The sequence below is a fragment of the Pan troglodytes genome, chromosome 2 (genome assembly GCF_028858775.2).
Source record: "Pan troglodytes isolate AG18354 chromosome 2, NHGRI_mPanTro3-v2.0_pri, whole genome shotgun sequence".
Classification (NCBI taxonomy): domain Eukaryota; kingdom Metazoa; phylum Chordata; class Mammalia; order Primates; family Hominidae; genus Pan; species Pan troglodytes.
The window spans coordinates 42,055,355-42,076,685 of record NC_086015.1 but is presented as its reverse complement, the minus strand read 5'-3'; the positions used below and the strand labels follow the sequence as shown (position 1 = coordinate 42,076,685).

At 46.4% G+C, this 21,331-nt stretch overlaps 1 protein-coding gene and 1 pseudogene across 25 annotated transcripts in view; both read right to left on the bottom strand.

Moving 5' to 3' along the window:
- DLEC1 (DLEC1 cilia and flagella associated protein) overlaps positions 1 to 21,331 on the bottom strand; it is an 82,497-nt gene that overhangs the window by 50,288 nt on the left and 10,878 nt on the right. For 17 of the 25 annotated variants that reach the window (XR_010155155.1, XR_010155154.1, XR_010155156.1 and 14 more), the window contains exons 3-6: positions 11,407 to 11,517; positions 8,889 to 9,145; positions 8,456 to 8,676; positions 7,338 to 7,416 (exon numbers count right to left, since the gene is read on the bottom strand). Coding sequence is in view for 18 of the 25 variants with exons in the window: in XM_054681671.2 (XP_054537646.1) it covers positions 7,338 to 7,416; positions 8,456 to 8,676; positions 8,889 to 9,145; positions 11,407 to 11,517 (668 nt within the window). In the remaining 7 variants the exon portion in view is untranslated. The remainder of the gene's footprint in view (positions 1 to 7,337; positions 7,417 to 8,455; positions 8,677 to 8,888; positions 9,146 to 11,406; positions 11,518 to 21,331) is intronic. The other 8 variants (XR_010155161.1, XM_054681673.2, XM_054681678.2 and 5 more) reach the window with 1 other exon arrangement.
- Positions 18,691 to 19,405, bottom strand: LOC107970606 (serine/threonine-protein phosphatase 2A 55 kDa regulatory subunit B delta isoform-like; annotated as a pseudogene).

The window sequence follows — 21,331 nt, the reverse complement described above, 5'->3', positions numbered from 1 at the left end:
ACCTACCCAAATCTTATAAAATGGACCCACCCCATCTCCTTTCACTGACTCTCTTTCTGGACTCAGCCCGCCTGCACCCAGGTGATTAAAAGCTTTTATTGCTCACACAAAGCTTGTTTAGCAGTCTCTTCACACGGTCGTGCATGAAACTGACCTATTGTTTAAAATAACAATTACTATTTATGAGCATCTGCTCTGTACCTCCTCAACCTCGCAACAACCAGGAAAGGTGGGAACTGTTTCTATCTCACAGCTGAAGAAACTGGAGTTCAAAGAGGCACCAGTTAGGTTTGAGCCTAGGATATCTGGTTCCAAAGTTTTGCTCACCTCACCTCTTATTTACTGTCTTCCTCAACACGTATCTCTTGGAACCATTCTTCCCATGGACACAAAGAGTGTTATGGCACCTCTGTATCAGGGTGTAATTGGGCCTCTTATGCAACCCACTCACCCCCTTTAAGCCCCACTTTCTTTTCTCCCACCCCAGATTGGGAGACCCCCAAGGGCAAGGTCTAGACCTAATCCTCCAACTGCACCCAGCACAGTGTGTAGCACATCAATACAGGTACACATCTTTTGTTAATATTTTGTGAAATGTTACACTAGAAAAAAATGTATAAATTATAACATGACAGAAGCCATGTTTCCATCACCCAGCTTAAGAAATAAAACATTACAGATAAAGTTGAAATCCTCTACCAGCCCCCCACCAGATAAAAATTGACATAAATAGGAAGTATGTCTTCCTATTTTTATTTATAGATTTGTATTCCTAAATCAGCATTTACATCAATTTTTGGCCAACACTACATATTACACCAATCCATCTGTGAAACAGCTGGTGGGAACTAGGGTGTGAGCACCATGGGATGGTATTGTCACAATTACCAAGGCTTTCACTAGTGGTCAACTGAAATGAGGTGCAGGTGGAAGGCCAGGGAGTGAAACATGGTAGCTGTGGTGGCTGCAAGGTTTGGGACAGTGATCATTATAAGGATTGTGGCATGGACTGGCTTTCCTTAACAGCACTGGAAGCTTTGGAGGAAAAAAATAATAGGCTCAGCAGAGCCAACTGCCAACTCAAGGCCTGCTGTGAAGACATTCCCTGCATTCCTGGGTTTCAAAGAATTGGCTGTGTGTGTGTATGTGTGTGTGTGTGTGTGTGTGTGTGTGTGTGTGTGTTGTTCCTTACTGTTTGGTTTGGTTTGCTGTTTTTTACCTAGTATTTCTGCACCTATGTTCTTAAGACTGGTATATATTTTTATTTGGTGTCAAGGTAATTAGGCTTATTACCTAATAATGATGGTACACTCCCTCTTTTTCTAGTCTCTGAAATAGTTTCATAAAATAGGGAATAGCTCGAATGTTTCATAATCTGTGCCTGCAAAATGATCTGGGCCTGGTGTTTCTTTTTGTGGAAAGTTTTGTGTTTTTTTTAATTGTTTTCTTCTAAGTTGGACAGCCACATGGTTTAAAGAGTCAGAGTTCGACAAGGTTTTGAAAATAGAATACTGCCCTCTTCCCCTGGCCCCATCCTGCCATTTCCCACTCCCCAAAGATAAACACTTTTTCATCCTTTAGCTGATTATTTTGGTATTTATTTCCATGTCTCCAAATAGTATACTACTTTTTTTCAGTTTTAGGTATTAATTATAGATGGAGGATATGGATATTCCCTCTTCCCTCTCCCATATCTGACTCACCATATGACATGCCCTTCCTATCCCCCATCTTTCCAATATAGTTATATCATACTACTGGTTAGATTAGTAATTCATGTTATATTCAAGTTACTAAGTAAATGCTATTCACAGCTGAGCATGAGGTGATTCCTTTCCCTGCCTTGTACAATTTTTGGTTTTCCTGGAGTGAATAATCAACTAATTATTTTGTTTGCTTTGTGCTTATCAATAATTCAATCCTTCTCCACCACCCTACAAATCTCTCCCCCATATGTCCAGGTGTATCAGGGACTCTTCTCAATGTCATCTCCATAAATCAACCTCTCCTAGAGCCTTCTGGCCTCTTCTAATCTGGGCTAGTTGCCCACTACACCTACTGCTATCATATAGGATAACGCCTCGAGCAGTGTTAAGACACATCCATAAGTTCTTTGACAGTGTTCTCATTAGAGATGAAGTCTAGGCTGGACACTGGCTCACGCCTGTAATCCTAGCACTTTAGGAAGCTGAGGCGGGTGGGTTGCTTGAGCTCAGGAGTTTGAAACCAGCCTGGGCAACATAGCAAAAACCTGTCTATACAAAAAATACAAAAATTAGCCAGGTGTGGTGGCCTGCACCTGTAGCCCCAGCTTCTTGGGAGGCTGAGTTGGGAGGAGTTGCTTGAGCCCAGGAGGCAGAGGTTGCAGTGAGCCAAGATCATGCCACGGCACTCCAGCCTGGGCGACAGAGCCAGACCTTATTTCAAAAAAAAAGGTTTAAAAAAAAAAAGAGATGAAGTCTACATATCTTCCCTTGAATCTGGATGAACCTTAGTGACTTGTTTGTAATCTACGGCATGCAGAGGATGTAGTGCTGTGCAACTTACAAGATTAGGTCATAAAATGTGATGCAATCTCCTTCTTGCTTGCTAGGATACTCACTTAGAAGTGCAGATACTTGGCCAGGTACAATGGCTCACACCTGTAATCCCAGGACTTTGGGAGGCCAAGGCGAGTGAATCATCTGAGGTCAGGAGTTCAAGACCAGCCTGGCCAACATGGCAAAACCCTCTCTCTACCAAAAATATAAAAAATTAGCCAGGCGTGGTGGTGCGTACCTGTAATCCCAGTTACACAGGAGGCTGAAGTGGGAGAATTGCTTGAACCCAAGAGGCAGAGGTTGCAGTGAGCCAAGATCCTGCAACTGCACTCCAGCCTGGGCGACAGAGCCAGACCTTATTTCAAAAAAAAAGGTTTAAAAAAAAAAAAGAGATGAAGTCTACATATCTTCCCTTGAATCTGGATGAACCTTAGTGACTTGTTTGTAATCTACGGCATGCAGAGGATGTAGTGCTGTGCAACTTACAAGATTAGGTCATAAAATGTGATGCAATCTCCTTCTTGCTTGCTAGGATACTCACTTAGAAGTGCAGATACTTGGCCAGGTACAATGGCTCACACCTGTAATCCCAGGACTTTGGGAGGCCAAGGCGAGTGAATCATCTGATGTCAGGAGTTCAAGACCAGCCTGGGCAAAACCCTCTCTCTACCAAAAATATAAAAAATTAGCCAGGCATGGTGGTGCGTACCTGTAATCCCAGATACACAGGAGGCTGAAGTGAGAGAATTGCTTGAACCCAAGAGGCAGAGGTTGCAGTGAGCCAAGATCCTGCAACTGCACTCCAGCTTGGGCAACAGAGCAAGATTCCATCTCAAAAAAAAAAAAAAAAAAAAGTGCAGATACTCACTTGCATTGTCATGTAAAAGTCTGATTAACCTGAGATTGCCATACTGTAAGGAAGCCCAGCCCACATAGAGAAGCTATGTGGTGTAGACATTCTGGTAGACAGCCTCAGCTCTCTATCTACAACAGCATCAACAGCATCAACCCCAACTTTTATGTCACTCCTAAGCACTGACTCTTTCCAGCAATGGCCTCAGACATTGTGGAACAAGTCATTCCCATTGTGCTCTCTCTGAATTTTTCACCCAAAGAATTTGTAAGCATGATAAAATGATTGTTTTAAGTTGCTGAGCTTTGGGAAATTTTGCTTTGCAGCAATATTAACTGCAAAATCTCTTAAGAGTTATTAACCTGGAGATTTCCTTCACCTCTCCCCTATGTTGGATCTCTTGGTACCACATTCCATGCCTTCCTCTTCTTTGGTTTCCTCATTTCTATTAAAGAAGCATGTTCCCTGGGAGGTTTCAGAGAAAGGGTACATGGGACATAAATTTTTAAAGACTGAAAATTTGAACTGTTTTTATCCTTACATTTTATAGTTTAGCCGGGTAAATAACTGTTATGAACATCAAAGGGATGAGAATTAGACAAGTAGGCAAAGATCAGAGGAAAGACTGTTCCATAGCAGTCTATGTCTACCTCATCTACAGCCTCAGGATCTCCAGGCTCTGAGCACAGGCTTCCACAGCAGGCATCTGCAAGCCCTGAAGAAGAATATCTTCCATATGTCCATCAGCAGCTCTCCCTTTTCCCTATTCTACTCCCTAACTGACATGATTTTAGCTCCTTTCCTCTGGGTGTTTGCCAGCTTCTACAACTGTCCGTAAAGTGTGATGGCCAGACACAGAAGTCCCAGACACAGAAGTACAAAAGACAACACATTACTGTTAAGTCCAGGGAGTAAGCAAAATGCTTCCTCTAATGTTCAGCATATAGAGCTACCATATTGGTCTGCTTTTTGCCATGAGTGGTTGAGACATTCCTAAAGAATTATGGATAGGCAAGTGCTCTTTAAACTATAAAATGCAATCCATGTGTGTGCGAAGGGATTGCTATCATTAGGCCTAGTTGTCTTTGTACCTGGTGAGCAGAGTTGGTGACTGCTAAGCTTGGTCTTGACCTGATTCCCCAAGAAGGTGGGAAGCTTCTATAAGAAAGAAGCTGGGAAAAAGGAATGAGGAAAGCCTCTGCTCTTGCAGGAATTACTGGATATACCGTTAAGATGTAGAGGACAGTAAGAAGGAAAGGGGGTTCAACTATATATACATATTTGCTTATGGTTCAAAAAGAAACAATGGAAGAATGCAAACTAACAGAAATAGTTACCTATAGATATGAGGAGAGTACAAGAAAGAGGAGGAGACAGGAATCAAAGTTAGAGGGAAAGTTTTGTTCTGTTTTTTAAATGGAAAATCAAGCTAATAAATGTAGATGGAATAATAGAATTAGAAATTACCATTTTGTAAGCCCTGACTGAAGAAAAAATGGATCTGGACAATAGTCATTTGGCAGTCATCTAGGCTGTTAACTATTAAGTGAAAGTTTGATAAGAACTTTATAGAGAATGAATCAGACTTTCAACACCTGATGCCATTCATAACTGATCATGGGAAACCCAGATCCCATGCTTCCTCCTGATGGAATGTAATAAGAAATACACAGTACCACCAAGGAAGTATTCTTGTCAAAAAAGAGGAAAAATGGAACTTGAATCTCATCAAATCTCTATATCTAATGACCAGTTTGTGGAAAATATGGAAGATAAAAGAACACGTTTAATGTCACCACAATAACGCAATTAGCCAAATCCAGGGTGTACGAAATTGCAGTTTCTTCAACAAATAAATGGCATTTTTAAAAAGCAGGAGGTGGGAGAGGAATTATTATCAACTAAAGGAGAATTAAGAGATACTTTAATCAAATGCAATGTTTAGATTCTGATGCAAAGAAACCAAATATAAATGGACTTTTTTTTAAACAAATGAAGATCAGACATAGATGGGTATTAGTTGATATTAAGGAATCATTATTAATATGGCTGGGTGTGACAGTGGTACTATGGTTACTTTTTAAAACCCTTATCTGTTAGAGATACTAATTGATGTATTAACTGAAAAATGACATGATATCATATTTTCCTTATATGACTCCAGCACATACATGTGCATATAGATGTGTACATGAAGAGGTTGTAGGAGTAATAGATAAAACCAGATTGGCAAAATGTAGATAACTGTTAAAGCTGCATATTGGGCACATGAGGAGTAGTTATAGTCTTTTCCCTAGTTTTGTGTACAGTTGAAAATTTCCGCCCTCTCCCTCTCCCTCTTCCTCTCCCTCTGCACGGTCTCCCTCTCCTCCCTCTCCCTCTCCCTCTGCACGGTCTCCCTCTGATGCCAAGCGGAGGCTGGACTGTACTGCTGCCATCTCGACTCACTGCAACCTCCCTGCCTGATTCTCCTGCCTCAGCCTGCCAAGTGCCTGGGATTGCAGGCGCACGCCGCCACGCCTGACTGGTTTTCGTATTTTTTGGTGGAGACGGGGTTTTGCCGTGCTGGCCGGGCTGGTCTCCAGCTCCTGACCGCGAGTGATCTGCCAACCTCGGCCTCCCGAGGTGCCGGGATTGCAGACGGAGTCTCGCTCACTCAGTGCTCAATGTTGCCCAGGCTGGAGTGCAGTGGCGTGATCTCGGCTCGCTACAACCTCCACCTCCCAGCCGCCTGCCTTGGCCTCCCAAAGTGCCGAGTTTGCAGCCTCTGCCCAGCCGCCACCCCGTCTAGGAAGTGAGGAGCGTCTCTGCCTGGCCGCCCATCATCTGGGATGTGAGGAGCCCCTCTGCCAGGCTGCCCAGTCTGGGAAGTGAGGAGCGCCTCTTCCTGGCCGTCATCCCATCTAGGAAGTGAGGAGCGTCTCTGCCCAGCCACCCATCGTCTGGGATGTCGGGAGCGCCTCTGCCCCGCCACCCCGTCTGAGATGTGAAGAGCGCCTCTGCCCGGCCGCGACCCTGTCTGGGAACTGAGGAGTGTCTCTGCCCCGCCGCCACCCCGTCTGGGAGGTGAGGAGCGTCTCTGACCGGCCACCCCGTCTGGGAAGTGAGGAGCCCCTCCGCCCGGCAGCCACCCCGTCCGGGAAGTGAGGAGCGTCTCCGCCCAGCAGCCGCCCCGTCCGGGAGGTGGGGGGTAGCCCCCGCCCGGCCAGCCGCCCCGTCTGGGAGGTTGGGGGCAGCCCCCGCCCGGCCAGCCGCCCTGTCCGGGAGGTGGGGGGGGAGCCTCTGCCCGGCCACCCCGTCTAGGAAGTGAGGAGCCCCTCTGCCCAGCCGCCACCCCGTCTGGGAGGTGTACCCAATAGCTCATGGAGAACAGGCTATGATGCCGATGGCGGTTTTGTCAAATAGAAAAGGGGGAAATGTGGGGAAAAGAAAGAGAGATCAGATTTTTACTGTGTCTGTATAGAAAGAAGTAGACATAGGAGACTCCATTTTGTTCTGTACTAAGAAAAATTCTTCTGCCTTGGGATGCTGTTAATCTATAACCTTACCCCCAACCCCGTGCTCTCTGAAACATGTGCTGTGTCCACTCAGGGTTAAATGGATTAAGGGCGGTGCAAGATGTGCTTTGTTAAACAGATGCTTGAAGGCAGCATGCTCGTTAAGAGTCATCACCACTCCCTAATCTCAAGTACCCAGGGACACAAACACTGCGGAAGGCGGCAGGGCCCTCTGCCTAGGAAAACCAGAGACCCTTGTTCACATGTTTATCTGCTGACCTTCCCTCCACTATTGTCCTATGACCCTACCAAATCCCCCTCTCCGAGAAACACCCAAGAATGATCAATAAATACTAAAAAAAAAAAAAAAGAAAATTTCCATAATAAAGACTTTTTAAAAATAAGAAAGCAGATGGGGTGGGAGCTGTAAAGAAACAAGATGTCTACCTCATAAACTGGACCAATTTCATAATCTGTGAAAAACCCAATTGGTGGCTTAGCTAGAAACACTGGAGTATCAGCACAACTGTGGGATGAAAAAAGAGAGGGAGAAAGGCTGTTAGTTTCATCCATACAATGAAATAGTAGGCAGTTACTGATTAATGTAAAAATAAATACATAAAGACCATCAAAGATATTCACAATATACCATTTGTTGGGGGGTTTTTGGATCTTATTGTTAATGCAGGTTATAAAATAATTTTACAATATGATCCAGTCTTTGTGAAGACATAAGTAGCTATATATTTCATTTTCAATATGCATAGGAAAAACTCTACATGTTTAAACACCAATAAGTAACTGGGTTTTTAATATAGGTATCTCAAATATTAGTCTTTTCTAATCTTTCTTTCTTCCCTTTCTCTTTTCTTTTCTCCTCCTCTCTTCTCTTCTATTTTCTTTTTGACAGGGTCTCACTCTGTCACCTAGGCTGGAGTGCAGTGGCACAATCTTGGCTCACTGCAGCCTTGACACCCCTGTGCTCAGGTAATCCTTCCACTTCCGCCTCCCAAGTGGCTGGGATCACAGGTGCATGCCACCACACCCAGCTAGTTTTTGTATCTAATTTTTCTTAATAAAAAATATTAGTCGTGTAATAAAGAAATGTTAATAGTTTTAGGCTTACTAAAATTATGAACCCATGAAGCAACTCATTACTTTCATAAGGACAGTTACTGATATATAGGCAAAGGCACTCTTAAAGAAAAATCACAGTTTACACTAATTATTTATAATCAATCAAATTTCAAATGCTGTTATTACTCAAGACCTATGTCTCTAACGGGATTGCTTCCATTTGACCCAGATTGCTCCAATGTAAATAAAGGGCCAACACCAACCCCTATTTCTCAAGACCCCTGGCAGGTCAGAAAAGCATAAACCCAGGACTCTGGGGAAGGTTCAAAGGCCACACCAGTGGGTGACCCTGCAGCCCTGCTCTGTTCTGATACTGCTACCCTGCCCCGCAAGTCTAGGGACCTCTACAGCCAGACCAAACGGAGGACCATCTAGGTTAACTCTCATGGGTCAGGTTTTCTGAGAGTTCAAGTCAGAGAAAGACATACCTCTGTTCTGGCTCCGTACTCTGGAATTCTCCTATCGGTGCTGGCTTCTTTGGAGGAAAAACAAGAGACTTGCCTCCATATGGAGTGTTAGGAGGAAAAAAACGGGGATTTTTTAGGAAGTGGTTCTGACTCTCCATTCTGGCAAGCAGAAGTCTGTCTAGCTCTCTCTGTGGCACACGTAAGTGGTTCATCCAGTTTTTATTCCTTGGTTGACTTGCTTTCTTTGAAACATACAAAAGCATAGAGTCAATGACAGGCAAAGGGATTGTGCTTGTTGACATCTTGACCAACCGCATGACCCACAGATGGCCAACACAAGCTCTACTCTATTTTGCGATGGATTCATCACAGCTTCTCATGTCATCTGAATGCCTTCCCCTTCACTGCCTCTCTGTCCCCCCAAACACTGCTCTGCACAGGCTTCCAAACTGACCTTGAGAGGTTCTCTGGTCCTTTCTTTGGCCTTAGGAGTTAAATTCCATGTCAGGCTGTCCACAGTGTGGTCTAACTCATCTTCGAACATAGCAAGCTTCTTCCTGCATGAATCTTCAAGCTTCTTGTTCAGCTCTTTCTTCTGGACGGAACGCTTCTCACAGCTAAATGTCAGTTTTGAACATCCAGGTAGGGAGATGCCTACAGCATCAAGGAAACAAACTGAATCACTGCAACAAGGTGAGGAGGTGGGCACTCCTAAGATGACCAAATAAAACCACCAAAGCCACAGTTAGCTTGATCTTTCTCCTAAACTTTCACATTTACCACACCAGCTATAATTGCTCTTCAACATATGAATTACTCCTGGAACTTATTCTATGTATTCAAAATGGCCACGTGTGGTGGCTCACACCTATCATCCCAGCACTTTGGGAGGCCAAGGTGGGAGCATCACTTAAGCCCAGGAGTTGACACCAGCCTTGGCAACATAGTGAGAGTGAGACCCTATCTCTACAAAAAATAAATTTAAAAATTTGCTGGGTGTGGTAGTGCATGCCTGTGGTCCCAGATGCTCAGGAGGCTGAGTGGGGAGAATTACTTCAGCACAGGAGGTCAAGGCTGTAGTGAGTTATGGTTGTGCTTCTGCACTCCAGCCTGGGCAACAAAGCAAGACCCGGTCTCAAAAACAAACAAACAAACAACAACAAAATTTAGGACTAGAGTGTTAAAATATTTTCCAACATGGTCAAAGAACATGAGTAGACCACTGTCACACACACATGCCTGTACACATACCCTATACATGAGCATGCTTTCTGAAGAGCTCACAGAAGGAATGAAAGTTTGTATGAGCTTTTTACACTGTTAAGATCATCCCCCACCCCCTGGCCAAGCGCAGTGGCTCATGCCTGTAATCCTGGCAATTTGGGAGGCTGAGGCCGGCGGATCACTTGAGGTCAGGAGTTGGAAACCAGCCTGGCCAACATGGTGAAACCCTGTCTCTACTAAAATACAAAAAAATTATCCAGGCATGATGGCAGGCGCCTGTAATCCCAGCTACTCAGGAGGCTGAGGCTGAAGCAGGAGAATCGCTTCAACCCAGGAGGCAGAGGTTGCAGTAGATCACGCCACTGTACTCTGGCCTGGGTGACAGAGCGAGACTCTGTCTCAAGAAAAAACAAACAAACAAAAAAACAAAAAAACCATCCCTCCAAAGGTTAAATGAGAACATTCATTGCTAGCAAGAATGCAATCAAATGGATACCACCACAAATCTCTTAGCACAATGCCTGGTTAACTCTCAATACATGTTAGCCCCATTCTTATTGACCTGCATAAGATACTGAGTTTCCAACTAACTTTAAAATATTAAGTGGTGGCCGGGTGCGGTGGCTCATGCCTGTAATCCCAGCACTTTGGGAGGCTGAGGTGGGTGGATCACCTGAGGTCAGGAGTTTGAGACCAACATGGAGAAACCCCGTCTCTACTAAAAATACAAAATTAGCCAGGTGTGGTGGCACATGCCTGTAATCCCAGCTACTTGGGAGGCTGAGGAAGGAGAATTGCTTGAGCCTGGGAGATGGAGGTTGTGGTGAGCCAAGATCGTGCCATTGCACTCTAGCCTGGACAACAAAAGTGAAACTCTGCCTCAAAAAAAAAAAAAAAAAATACTAAGTGGCTTATACTCCATGACACTTGATTCTGCTACCTCTTTCTTGCCTTACTTCCCTACGTAGCTCAGACCATCAGTAGAACTCTCCCCAGGAGCACCCTCAATTTTCTAGATCCCAATCCTCCCACCCCAAACACCTTCTCAGCTCCCAAGCCCCAGAGAATCAAACAGTCCCTCAACTGGAGCTATGGGAGAGCTTGTCTTCTGAGCCCAGCATGCTAGGCAATCCCGATAACTGGCCACAGAATCCACACAGGGACTTCTCCCTGTCCACGTGTGGACTCTTCCAAAAGTCTAACTCCCTGCTTAAGCCCACATCACAGCCTCCCACCCCACTCATTCTCAGAATATCTTGCCTCCCATATCACAGGAAACTGGCCCAATGTCACATACATGTACACACCCTCTCTGCCTCTCTACCCAGGCTTCCCTCCATTCTGAAAGGATGAGAAGCTGCTCTTTTCCTGTATGGGAAAACCCATAGGTCCCTGCTTCAACTCATCAGGAACATGCTCCCTTGCTTATCTATGTCTTCAGTTTTTCCTTCTCTTGGTTCTTCAACTGCAACTCCAAGCACTTACATAATTCTTGGTATTGGGCAGCAGATGTGGGCATCATAGTCCACATGGAGAAGCCTGGACTTCAGTCATACAGGCGGGGGAGCACTAGCAAGAAATTGGCATGCTCAGATGCTCAGATTTGACTTTCCCAACAGTCACCATCGAAATTAAAGAAAAGGTGAAAAAAACCTCTGAGCAAGGAAATGGCAGCAGAGGTGGCCAGTGTGGCCCTGCTGAACGTCCCCCAAATGGTATCAGAGGCACTGAGAGCACAGAAGCATTACCTTTAGGTGCAGAGTGAAACGGCACTGTATCGGTGTAGTAATCTTCTGGGGAGATCAAATGATGTTTCCGTAGCAACTCGCTGTCTATACACCATCTGAAGACACTCTTCACTTCATAGAAGGGAAGGGGAGAACAAGGTGTTTCCAGCCAGACTGACCTTGAAGAACCCACACCCAAACTTTCTTCATCCTCCAAGCCTAAACTATCTAACAAAATTCCTTCTCAGAACCCTGTGGGAATGTTGAGATTTAAGAAACTCATCAAGTATCTATCAGCCACTTAAAAGAGGCCAACCACTGGGCAAAGCTGTGTTGTATTATTTGAGCTAAAATACTGTTACAGAGAAGTCTATAAGAAAACAGAATTATGAGAAATATGGTAGATTGAATAAATGGTCCCAATTCTTCACTTCTGTCTATATCCAGGCCCTTGACTGTGTGACTTTGCAGTGCCTGCTACTAAAGACAGTGCACTTCTTCACTCCTGACTGTGGCCATGTGACGTGCTTTGGCCAATGAGATGTTAGCAAAGGTTTGAAATGCACTTGTGCAGCTGAGCCTTCCCTCTTGTGGCTTTGCCATTATTGTGACAAGAGCTTCCCTGTCCCTTCATCTTAGACCCCAGGGGGAATCCAGAGCAGACCTGAGCCTGACCTACGAAGGAGACATGCCTAGCTGGACCCACAGCTTGGAGCCAGTCCAGCCAGCCAAGCCCAGCCAGCTCGGCCAATTCCCCACTGACCTGCAGATACAGGAGAGAGAAAATCTCAAGAGAGGGAAGGTGATAATTAACGTCTACGGGTGATGAGCCCAGAAATAGTAGCAAACACATTATTATTTATATAACATATAAATAACATTATTTATAGATATTCCAAAGAATTAAAACTAGCAATGGCTACCTTTGGCAAGTGGACTGAGGTTGGGAGAGGTGAGATGGAAAAGGCTTTTTTAAAAATAGACTTTATTTTTTAGACCAGTTATAGGTTTGCAGCAAAATTGAGAGGAAGGTACAAAGATTCCCCATACAGCCCCTGCATGCACAGCCTCCCCCATTATCAACGTCTCCCACTAGAGAGATACATTTGTTATTACTGAAGAACCTACATAGACACATTATTATCACCCGAAGTCCATGTTTACATTACAGGTCACTCTTGGTGTTGTACATTCTGTGCATTTGTACAAATTTATAATGTACAGGTGGAGGCTTTTTATTCTTCATTAGAAGTTCTTCTAAACTATTTGATTTTTAAAAACCATATATATTTATTACTTTGATAAAAATTAAAGAAAAAACAGGAAGAATATAAGACTTTTTCAGCTTTTATACAGTTTTATTATCACTTGTCAATTATTGATAGGCAATGCTGGTCTGGGAGTGGGCATTTCCACACTGTAAACAAGACAGCCGCCTAGCCGCCTGCATCGGTGCTGGCCTCAGGTAGGGACAGTGCAGACACACTCAAGAGCAAGCGGCTATGTCTGGTTTTGCGGGGCAACCTAGAGCACCAGAAAGTGGTGTCACACAGGGGATCAGGACTGGGCAGAGACAGCACTGAAAAATCTCATTCCCCTTCATCCCATCCCTCAACAGATGTTTCCAGGCAAGAAGATATGGGAATTTTTGTAAGAGTGAATGGAGTAAGCAAATATTACCAGGAGAGCTTTTGGATATTCTTAGGGATGTGTAATTTAAGTATACTTCACAATATTTCAGATATATCAAGAGGAACAAAGAATAACACAGTGGGCCGGGCGCGGTAGCTCATGCCTGTAATCCCACCACTTTGGGAGGCCGAGGCAGGCGGATCACGAGGTCAGGAGATCGAGACCACGGTGAAACCCCGTCTCTACTGAAAATACAAAAATTAGCCAGGTGTGGTGGCGGGCGCCTGTAGTCCCAGCTACTCAGGAGGCTGAGGCAGGAGAATGGCGTGAACCCGAACCCAGGAGGTGGAGTTTGCAGTGAGCCGAGATTACGCCACTGCACTCCAGCATGGGCAACAGAGCGAGACTCTGTCTCAAAAAAAAAAAAAAAAAAAAGGAATAATACAGTGAATATCCAAGTACCCGTAAGTCATTGCTAAGACAGTTAACCTCCACCATGTCCCACTCTAGAAAGATCATCTCCAATCCTGTCCCCAGCTGGGGAAATCACTCACTAGAGTACGTATGTATCATCCCCATGCACGTTTATATTTTTGAATAGTTACAGATTCTTAAAAACAAATAAAACTTCTGCATGTCTTAAATATAACATGTCAAACGTCATCACACTGTATGTGTTCCGCCTGAATTTTCTTTCTTTGCGGATTATCTTTATCTTTGTGAGATCCACCTATGTGATCCATGTAGTTCTTTTTTTTTTTTGAGACACAGTCTCGCTCTGTCGTCCAGGCTGGAGTGCAGTGGCATGATCTCAGCTCACTGCAACCTCTGCGTCCTGGGTTCAAGCGCTTCTCCTACCTCAGCTGCCTGAGTAGCTGGGACTACAGGCTCGTGCCACCATGCCCAGCTAATGTTTTGTATTTTTAGTAGAGACGGGGTTTCACCACGTTGGCCAGGCTGGTCTCAAACTCCTGACCTCAGGTGATCCGCCCGCCTTGGCCTCCCAAAGTACTGGGATTACAGGCGTGAGCCACTGTGCCCAGCTGTGATCCATGTAGTTCTAATAATCGATTCTTACTGCTTTTTAGTATATGATAGACAAAAACCTACCTATCCATTCCCCTAATGATGCACCCCTGAGCTGTCTCCAGGTGTTTGCTATTTCAAGCTTCTGAATACATTTTCTTGTCTGTACATACAAGAAGCTCCCAACTGGACTTGCTGTCACCAAGGAGGCCCACAAAAAGGCAGTGGTCTCGCCCACTGGCCTTCACTCCTTTCCCTGACATCATCATCATCATTCTGATGGGTGTGAAAGGACATCCCTCTGGCTCTAATTTGCTGATCACTAAGAATGAGCATTTTTATTTATTTTTCCATTTCTGCAAATTCCCAGTCATGGTTTTTGCTCTTTCCTAAGTGAGCTGTTTGCCACCTTCTTGTTGACTCCTAATTCTTTACATATTCTGGATACTGAATCTGTTTGTTATATTTGCTTTTGTGGATTTTGTTTTCACTTTTTTTTTTAAGATGAAAGCTAGTTTATTAATAAAGTAAAGGAATAAAAGAATGGCTACTCCATAGGCAGAGCAGCCTGTTTTTACTTTTTATTTCAAAATAAAGAAGTTTAAAATTTAATGTAGTTGGCCGGGCATGGTGGCTCACGCCTGTAATCCCAGCACTTTGGGAGGCCAAGGTGGGCAGATCACTTGAGGTCAAGAGTTCAAGACCAGCCTGGCCAACATGGTAAAACCCCATCTCTATTAAAAATACAAAAATCAGCCAGGCGTGGTGGCGCATGCCTGTAATCCCAGCTACTCAGGAGGCTGAGGCAGGAGAATCACTTGAACCCAGGAGAGAGAGGTTGCAGTGGGCCTAGATTGAGCCACTACACTCCAGCCTGGGCAACACAGCAAGACTCTGTCTCAAAAAACAAAAACAAAACCAAAAAACCAAAAACCACTAAATTTAACTACAGTATTGTTTTTTTTTGAGACAGGGTCTCATTCTATCATCCAGGCTGGAGTGCGATGGCACGATCTTGGCTTATTGCAACCTCCACCTCCCTAGCTCAGGTGATCCTCCCATCTCAGCCTCCCAAGTAGCTGGGAGGCACATGCCACCACACTCAGCTATTTGTGTGTGTGTGTGTGTGTGTGTGTGTGTGTGTGTGTATTTTTTGTAGAGATCAGATTTCACCATTTTGCCCAGGCTGGTCTCAAACTCCTGGGCTCAAGTGATCTACCCAACTCGGTCTCCCGAAGTGCTGGGATTACAGGCTTGAGCCAGCACGATCAGCCTGAATTTCTTAATGTTTTCCTTCACTGGGCATTTAGGACCTTGTTAAAGAAGGCCTTTCATCTCCAGAGCTCATGAAGATGCTTTCTCATAGCGTCTTCTAGGCTTTAAAACATTCAGAGCTTATTTGCTGTGTGGTGTTGGTGAGGGCTCTAATTTTTCTCCCCGCAACCCAGATAACCAGGGTCACCCAGTTAACAGAGATTTAGAGTCCACATTGCTTTCCGTTGCTCACGTCTTCACTGACTGCTCTGTTCATCTGCCTATCTCAGAATCACACCCTTTCTCCAGGACCACTCTCCTTCTGCTGGAAGTATGTTCTTCAGTGAGTTCCTTGAGTCTCACTCTCTTGAGTTTCCTGTTGTGATAAATTCTGTTTCCCATCTGGAAATGCCTTTACCATAAGCAGATTCTTGAACAACCATCTATTTCAATGCCTGATTCTAAGCTGATGGTGAAGAGTCCCAAGTCACACTCACTGTATCACATGGCTTCCGGCTCCTACTGTGGCTGCTACAAAGTCTACTCTCAGTCTCAGCATCTGCTCTCTGTAATTTGTGCTTTTTCCTTGGCTGCATTTAAGATCTTCTCTTTGCACTTGGTGTCCTGCAGTTTCATGATGATATGGATGTGGATTTCTGTGCTTCCTGCTTCTGTGTATTCAGGCTTTCATAACTTACAGAAAATTCCTGGCCACTGTCACTTTAAGCCTCACGTCCCCACACTTCTCTGTTTAAATGTGTGCTGTGCCTCATCCTGACCTCCACACTTCTTATGTTTCATGTTTTCTATCTCTTTGGCTCTCTAGTCTGCATTTCTTTTGATTTTCCTTTCCATCTACTGATTCAAAATCTCTAGCCAAAATGGGCCTGTTGTTAAACCCACAGTTTCATCTATTGTACTTGTCATTTCCAGACGTTCTCTTTGATTCCTCTCCAGTCTGCCAGGTCATTTTAGTGGTCTTGTGGCTCCTGGTTCAGGCTGTTTCCTTCCTTTAGTCTGTAAATATCTCAAGCATTCTTAGTTTAATTTAGGATGTCAAAGGCTGGCTTCTCTGAGGTTCAGTTCCGCTGTGGTTCTACTGACTTACTCATGGTGGCTTTTCCCATATGTGCTTGGTAATTTTACCTGTGAGCTCATGTTTAGCTGGTTTTAATCTGGGGAAATCCAGAGAGACCTGGGTGTGCTGGGAGCAGCCACCCACCATGCATGTTCTCACTAAGTTTGCAAAGAACACCATTCTTTTAACCTGGGCCACTTCTCAGGGCTGTGCTTACAGCAAGTGGTCTAGAGGAATGAGGTCATGTTTCTTCTAGTCAAAGTGCAGGTTTGTTGACTGTCCACTGAAAAAGCAGTGAGTTCTCCAACCTCAGCATGCATCGGCCATGACATCAGCCCCACTGCTTGCATAGCATCTGCCTGGGCCCCTTGTGTCACCCCCTGGGAAACCTGTGCCAGCAAGAGGGTCATGCTGCTTGCTGTGCTCCAAGGACCCAGGAACCTCATGTCTTCAGTCAACATCTGTGAAACACTGTAGGCTAGCAGATTAGTCTGTAAACAGAGTAGAAGTCAGACCCAGAAAAATGTCAGTCCCTCTAGGCGCCTGCACGCTGCCCTCATGGAGGCAGGAGAGCTCCTCAGTGTCAGCTTTTCCAGATCACGCAGATGCCACCAACACAAACTTCAAACCCTTGTTTTTGTTTTTTGGTTTGTTTGTTTGTTTTGGTTTGGTTTTTTTAGTATTTATTGATCATTCTTGGGTGTTTCTCGCGGAGGGGGATTTGGCAGGGTCATAGGACAATAGAGGAGGGAAGGTCAGCAGATAAACATGTGAACAAGGGTCTCTGGTTTTCCTAGGCAGAGGACCCTGAGGCCTTCCGCAGTGTTTGTGTCCCTGGGTACTTGAGATTAGGGAGTGGTGATGACTCTTAACGAGCATGCTGCCTTCAAGCATCTGTTTAACAAAGCACATCTTGCACCGCCCTTAATCCATTTAACCCTGAGTGGACACAGCACATGTTTCAGAGAGCACGGGGTTGGGGGTAAGGTTATAGATTAACAGCATCCCAAGGCAGAAGAATTTTTCTTAGTACAGAACAAAATGGAGTCTCCTATGTCTACTTCTTTCTACACAGACACAGCAACAATCTGATTTCTCTATCTTTTCCCCACATTTCCCCCTTTTCCATTCGACAAAACCGCCATCGTCATCATGGCCCATTCTCAATGAGCTGTTGGGTACACCTCCCAGACGGGGTGGCCGCCGGGCAGAGGGGCTCCTCACTTCCCAGAAGGGGTGGCCGGGCAGAGGCGCCCCCCACCTCCCGGACGGGGTGGCTGGCCGGGCGGGGGCTGCCCCCCACCTCCCTCCCGGACAGGGCGGCTGGCCGGGCGAGGGCTGCCCCCCACCTCCCGGACGGGGCAGCTGCCGGGCGGAGACGCTCCTCACTTCCCGGACGGGGCGGCTGGCCGGGCGAGGGCTGCCCCCCACCTCCCGGACGGGGCAGCTGCCGGGCGGAGGGGCTCGTCACTTCTCAGACGGGGCGGCCAGGCAGAGACGCTCCTCACCTCCCAGATGGGGTCGGGCCGGGCAGAGGCGCTCCTCACATCCCAGACGGAGCGGCGGGGCAGAGGCACTCCCCACATCTGGGCTGCCAGGCAGAGACGCTCCTCACTTCCTAGACGGGATGGCGGCCGGGAAGAGGCGCTCCTCACTTCCCAGACTGGGCATCCAGGCAGAGGGGCTCCTCACATCCCAGACGATGGGCGGCCAGGCAGAGACGCTCCTCACTTCCCAGATGGGGTGGCGGCTGGGCAGAGGCTGCAATCTCGGCACTTTGGGAGGCCAAGGCAGGCGGCTGGGAGGTGGAAGTTGTAGCGAGCCGAGATCACGCCACTGCACTCCAGCCTGGGCAACATTGAGCACTGAGTGAACGAGACTCCCTCTACAATCCCGGCACCTCGGGAGGCCGAGGCTGGCGGATCACTCGCGGTCAGGAGCTGGAGACCAGCCCGGCCAACACGGCGAAACCGCATCTCCACCAAAAAAATACGAAAACCAGTCAGGCGTGGCGGCGCGCGCCTGCAATCCCAGGCACTCAGCAAGCTGAGGCAGGAGAATCAGGCAGGGAGGTTGCAGTGAGCCGAGATGGCGGCAGTACAGTCCAGCCTCGGCTTTCACAACTTTGGTGGCATCAGAGGGAGACCGGGGAGAGGGAGAGGGGGAGGGGGAGGGGGAGGGAGAGGGGGAGGGAGAGGGACTTCAAACCCTTGTAATGGGAAGCTATGCTTACACATCTCAGGGGAGCTTTGGCCACCCCAATGCAAGATCTCAGATAAACTTCCCTCTGGACTCCAGTGGACGGAGACCTCATCACCTTTGAGGGCGCAGTTCCAACTCCACACCTCGTGGTCCAAGGCTTCAGCTCTGCACCACAACTTGCTGTTCACAGGAGGCAGCGGTTCCTGCTATTGGCTGATGTACCCAAGGCCAGCCAGGGGTGTGGGGCTTCTCTCGCAATAAACGTCTTTAGAGGCTACGGTTCTGGTTTCAGCTCCCTCTTCGTTTCTGGCTGTTGGGAGATTTCCCTTGCTTATTTGTGGTTCAACTATGCACCTATCCGAACCATTCCAGCAACATTCAAAGCTATCAAAGATGCAGTCATTCTCATAGAGAGAGCAGAGCTTGCTGTGCAGGTATTCATGGTCCCGGTGGGTCTCCACCAGCCTGCTCTCTATGTTGAGGTCCCACACCTTCACTGACAGGTAGTCTCTGGTCATCAGGTACTGCCCACTACGGCTACATTTTACATCGGGTATGGATGAAATTATTTCTGAGAAGAAGGACCTACTGCTGGGATCTTGAGGCTCTTCAAAAAACTTGGAGTGTCTGTTGCACAGGGCCGAGGAGCCCATGCTGCTTAGTCAATGGTTCCTCTGCTGACAAGCACGTTGCACTGGTATGAGTGGAACTTTGCTGCCACGATGACTTCTGTCAGCTGCTCCATGTTAGCAGGTTTGATGTCTACCACGTCAAAATGTCTATGTGTGATTTCTAAGTGTCATAAATTAATCCTCAGGTCATTGATAGTGCTGTAATTCTAAATGAATCTTGAAGTCATCCATCTTCATCATTCAAGTTATAACTTTCTGCTCTTTTATCTCATCCGCTTCTTTTCCATAATTTTATAGTTTTATCATTTGTAGAGAGTAGAAAATGAGCAGTGTTCTGTTGTAACCACCTAATTTTATTTTTTGCTCAATTTCTAGACTTTTCTAATAGCCAAACCCTGGTTCATGACCTTTAAAGGTACTGTAAACATTATATTCTCCCCTAGAATGAGGGCGGCTTTTATTCTCTAGCTCTGCTGAAAAACAACTCCACCGTCCTTGTCTCCTGCCACAGGATCTCCAGAGTAATTAAACTCAACGGTGGAAATGATATCTGCTGCAGAGTGAGGCTGTGTAGCCCCCTGGTCACTCATTGATGGTCGTCAAATCCTCTTCTGGCCTCTCCCCTGCGGCAGATCTTCAGCCATGTCCTCCTCGATGGCCCCATTGACTTGCGAGAAGCACCACTGGAACTCGTTGCCCTCTGGTAGCAGCAGCCTCCAGCTCCTGCTACGGCAGCAGGCAGCAGGGACAGGTGGGGTTGGGTGGGGACCGCGGTGGACCAGGGAGGAGGCCTCTGCGCCACTGCCACTGAGCAATCAGTCCCGGCTGTCACCAGCGCCCAAACAGAAGACTTGTTGGAAGTTTTCTAACTTTATTGTTTGCTCCATTAGCCAACATTATCTTAAGACATGGTGCCAGCCAGGTGAGGTAGCTCATGCCTGTAATCCCAGCACTGTGGGAGGCGGAGGTGGGCGGATTGCTTGAGCCCAGGAGTTCAAGATCAGCCTGGGCAACACAGTGAAACCCCATCACTACAAAAAATACAAAAATTAGTGGGTGTGGTGGTGCCCGTCTGTGGTTCCAGCTACTCTGGAGGCTGAGGTGGGAGGATCCCTTGGGAGGTGGAGGTTGCAGTAAGCCAGGATGGGGCCAATGCCCTCCAGCAAAAAAAAAAAAAAAAAAAAGAGAGAGAGACATGGTGCCTTTGAATGGTCTTTCCTTTTGGAGGTCTCCTATAACCAACCTATCAGTGAAGACATGCATTCCCCCATCACATATGTTCATTGAGAGTTCCATCAGGAAAACAGAAACCAATCTATGTATATCAAATATTAAAGGTTTTAATACAAAGGATTGAAGACTGAGAGAAATAATGTCAGGGAAGCCATCTGCTATAGTTTAGGAGTTTGTTCCCTCAAATCTTATACTGAAATTTTGTCCTAAGGTTGGAGGTGGGGCCCAATGGGAAGTTTTGGGTCACGGGAGTGGACCCCTCATGTGTAGATGAATGCCCTAGGTGGGGGCAGGCAGGGAGTGAGTCCTCACTATATTAGCTCACCTGGCCCCCCAAACCCCCCACTCTCACTTGCTTTCTCGCCATGTGATGATATCTGCATGGCTCCCCTTTGCCTTCCCCCAAGAGTGGAAGCAGACTGAGGCTTTCACCAGATGCCCAGTATTCCAGCCTGCAGAATGATGAGCCAAATCAACCTCTTTTCTTTATAAATTACCCAGCCTCAGGTATTCCTTTACAGCAACACAAATGAACTAAGACATCATCATTAACAACTTCAGCCAGCAGCACTGAAGCAGGGCTTTCTTAAGACGTTATCTGGAAACTCAGCCTGGGCAACATGGCAAGACCCTGTCTCTACTAAAAATACAAAAAACTAGCCGGGTGTGGTGGTATGTGCCTGTGGTCCCAGCTACTAGGGAGGCTGAGGTGGGAGGATCACTTGAGCCCAGGAGTCAGGGGTTGCAGTGAGCTAAGATTGCACCACTGCACTCCAGCCTGGGTGATGAAGCGAGGCTTCATCACCCTGTCTTGAAAAAAAAAAAAAGTTATCTGGAAGTTGTTTCCAAACTCACAGCCGCTCAATCATCTGCCTACTACTGCTTTTTG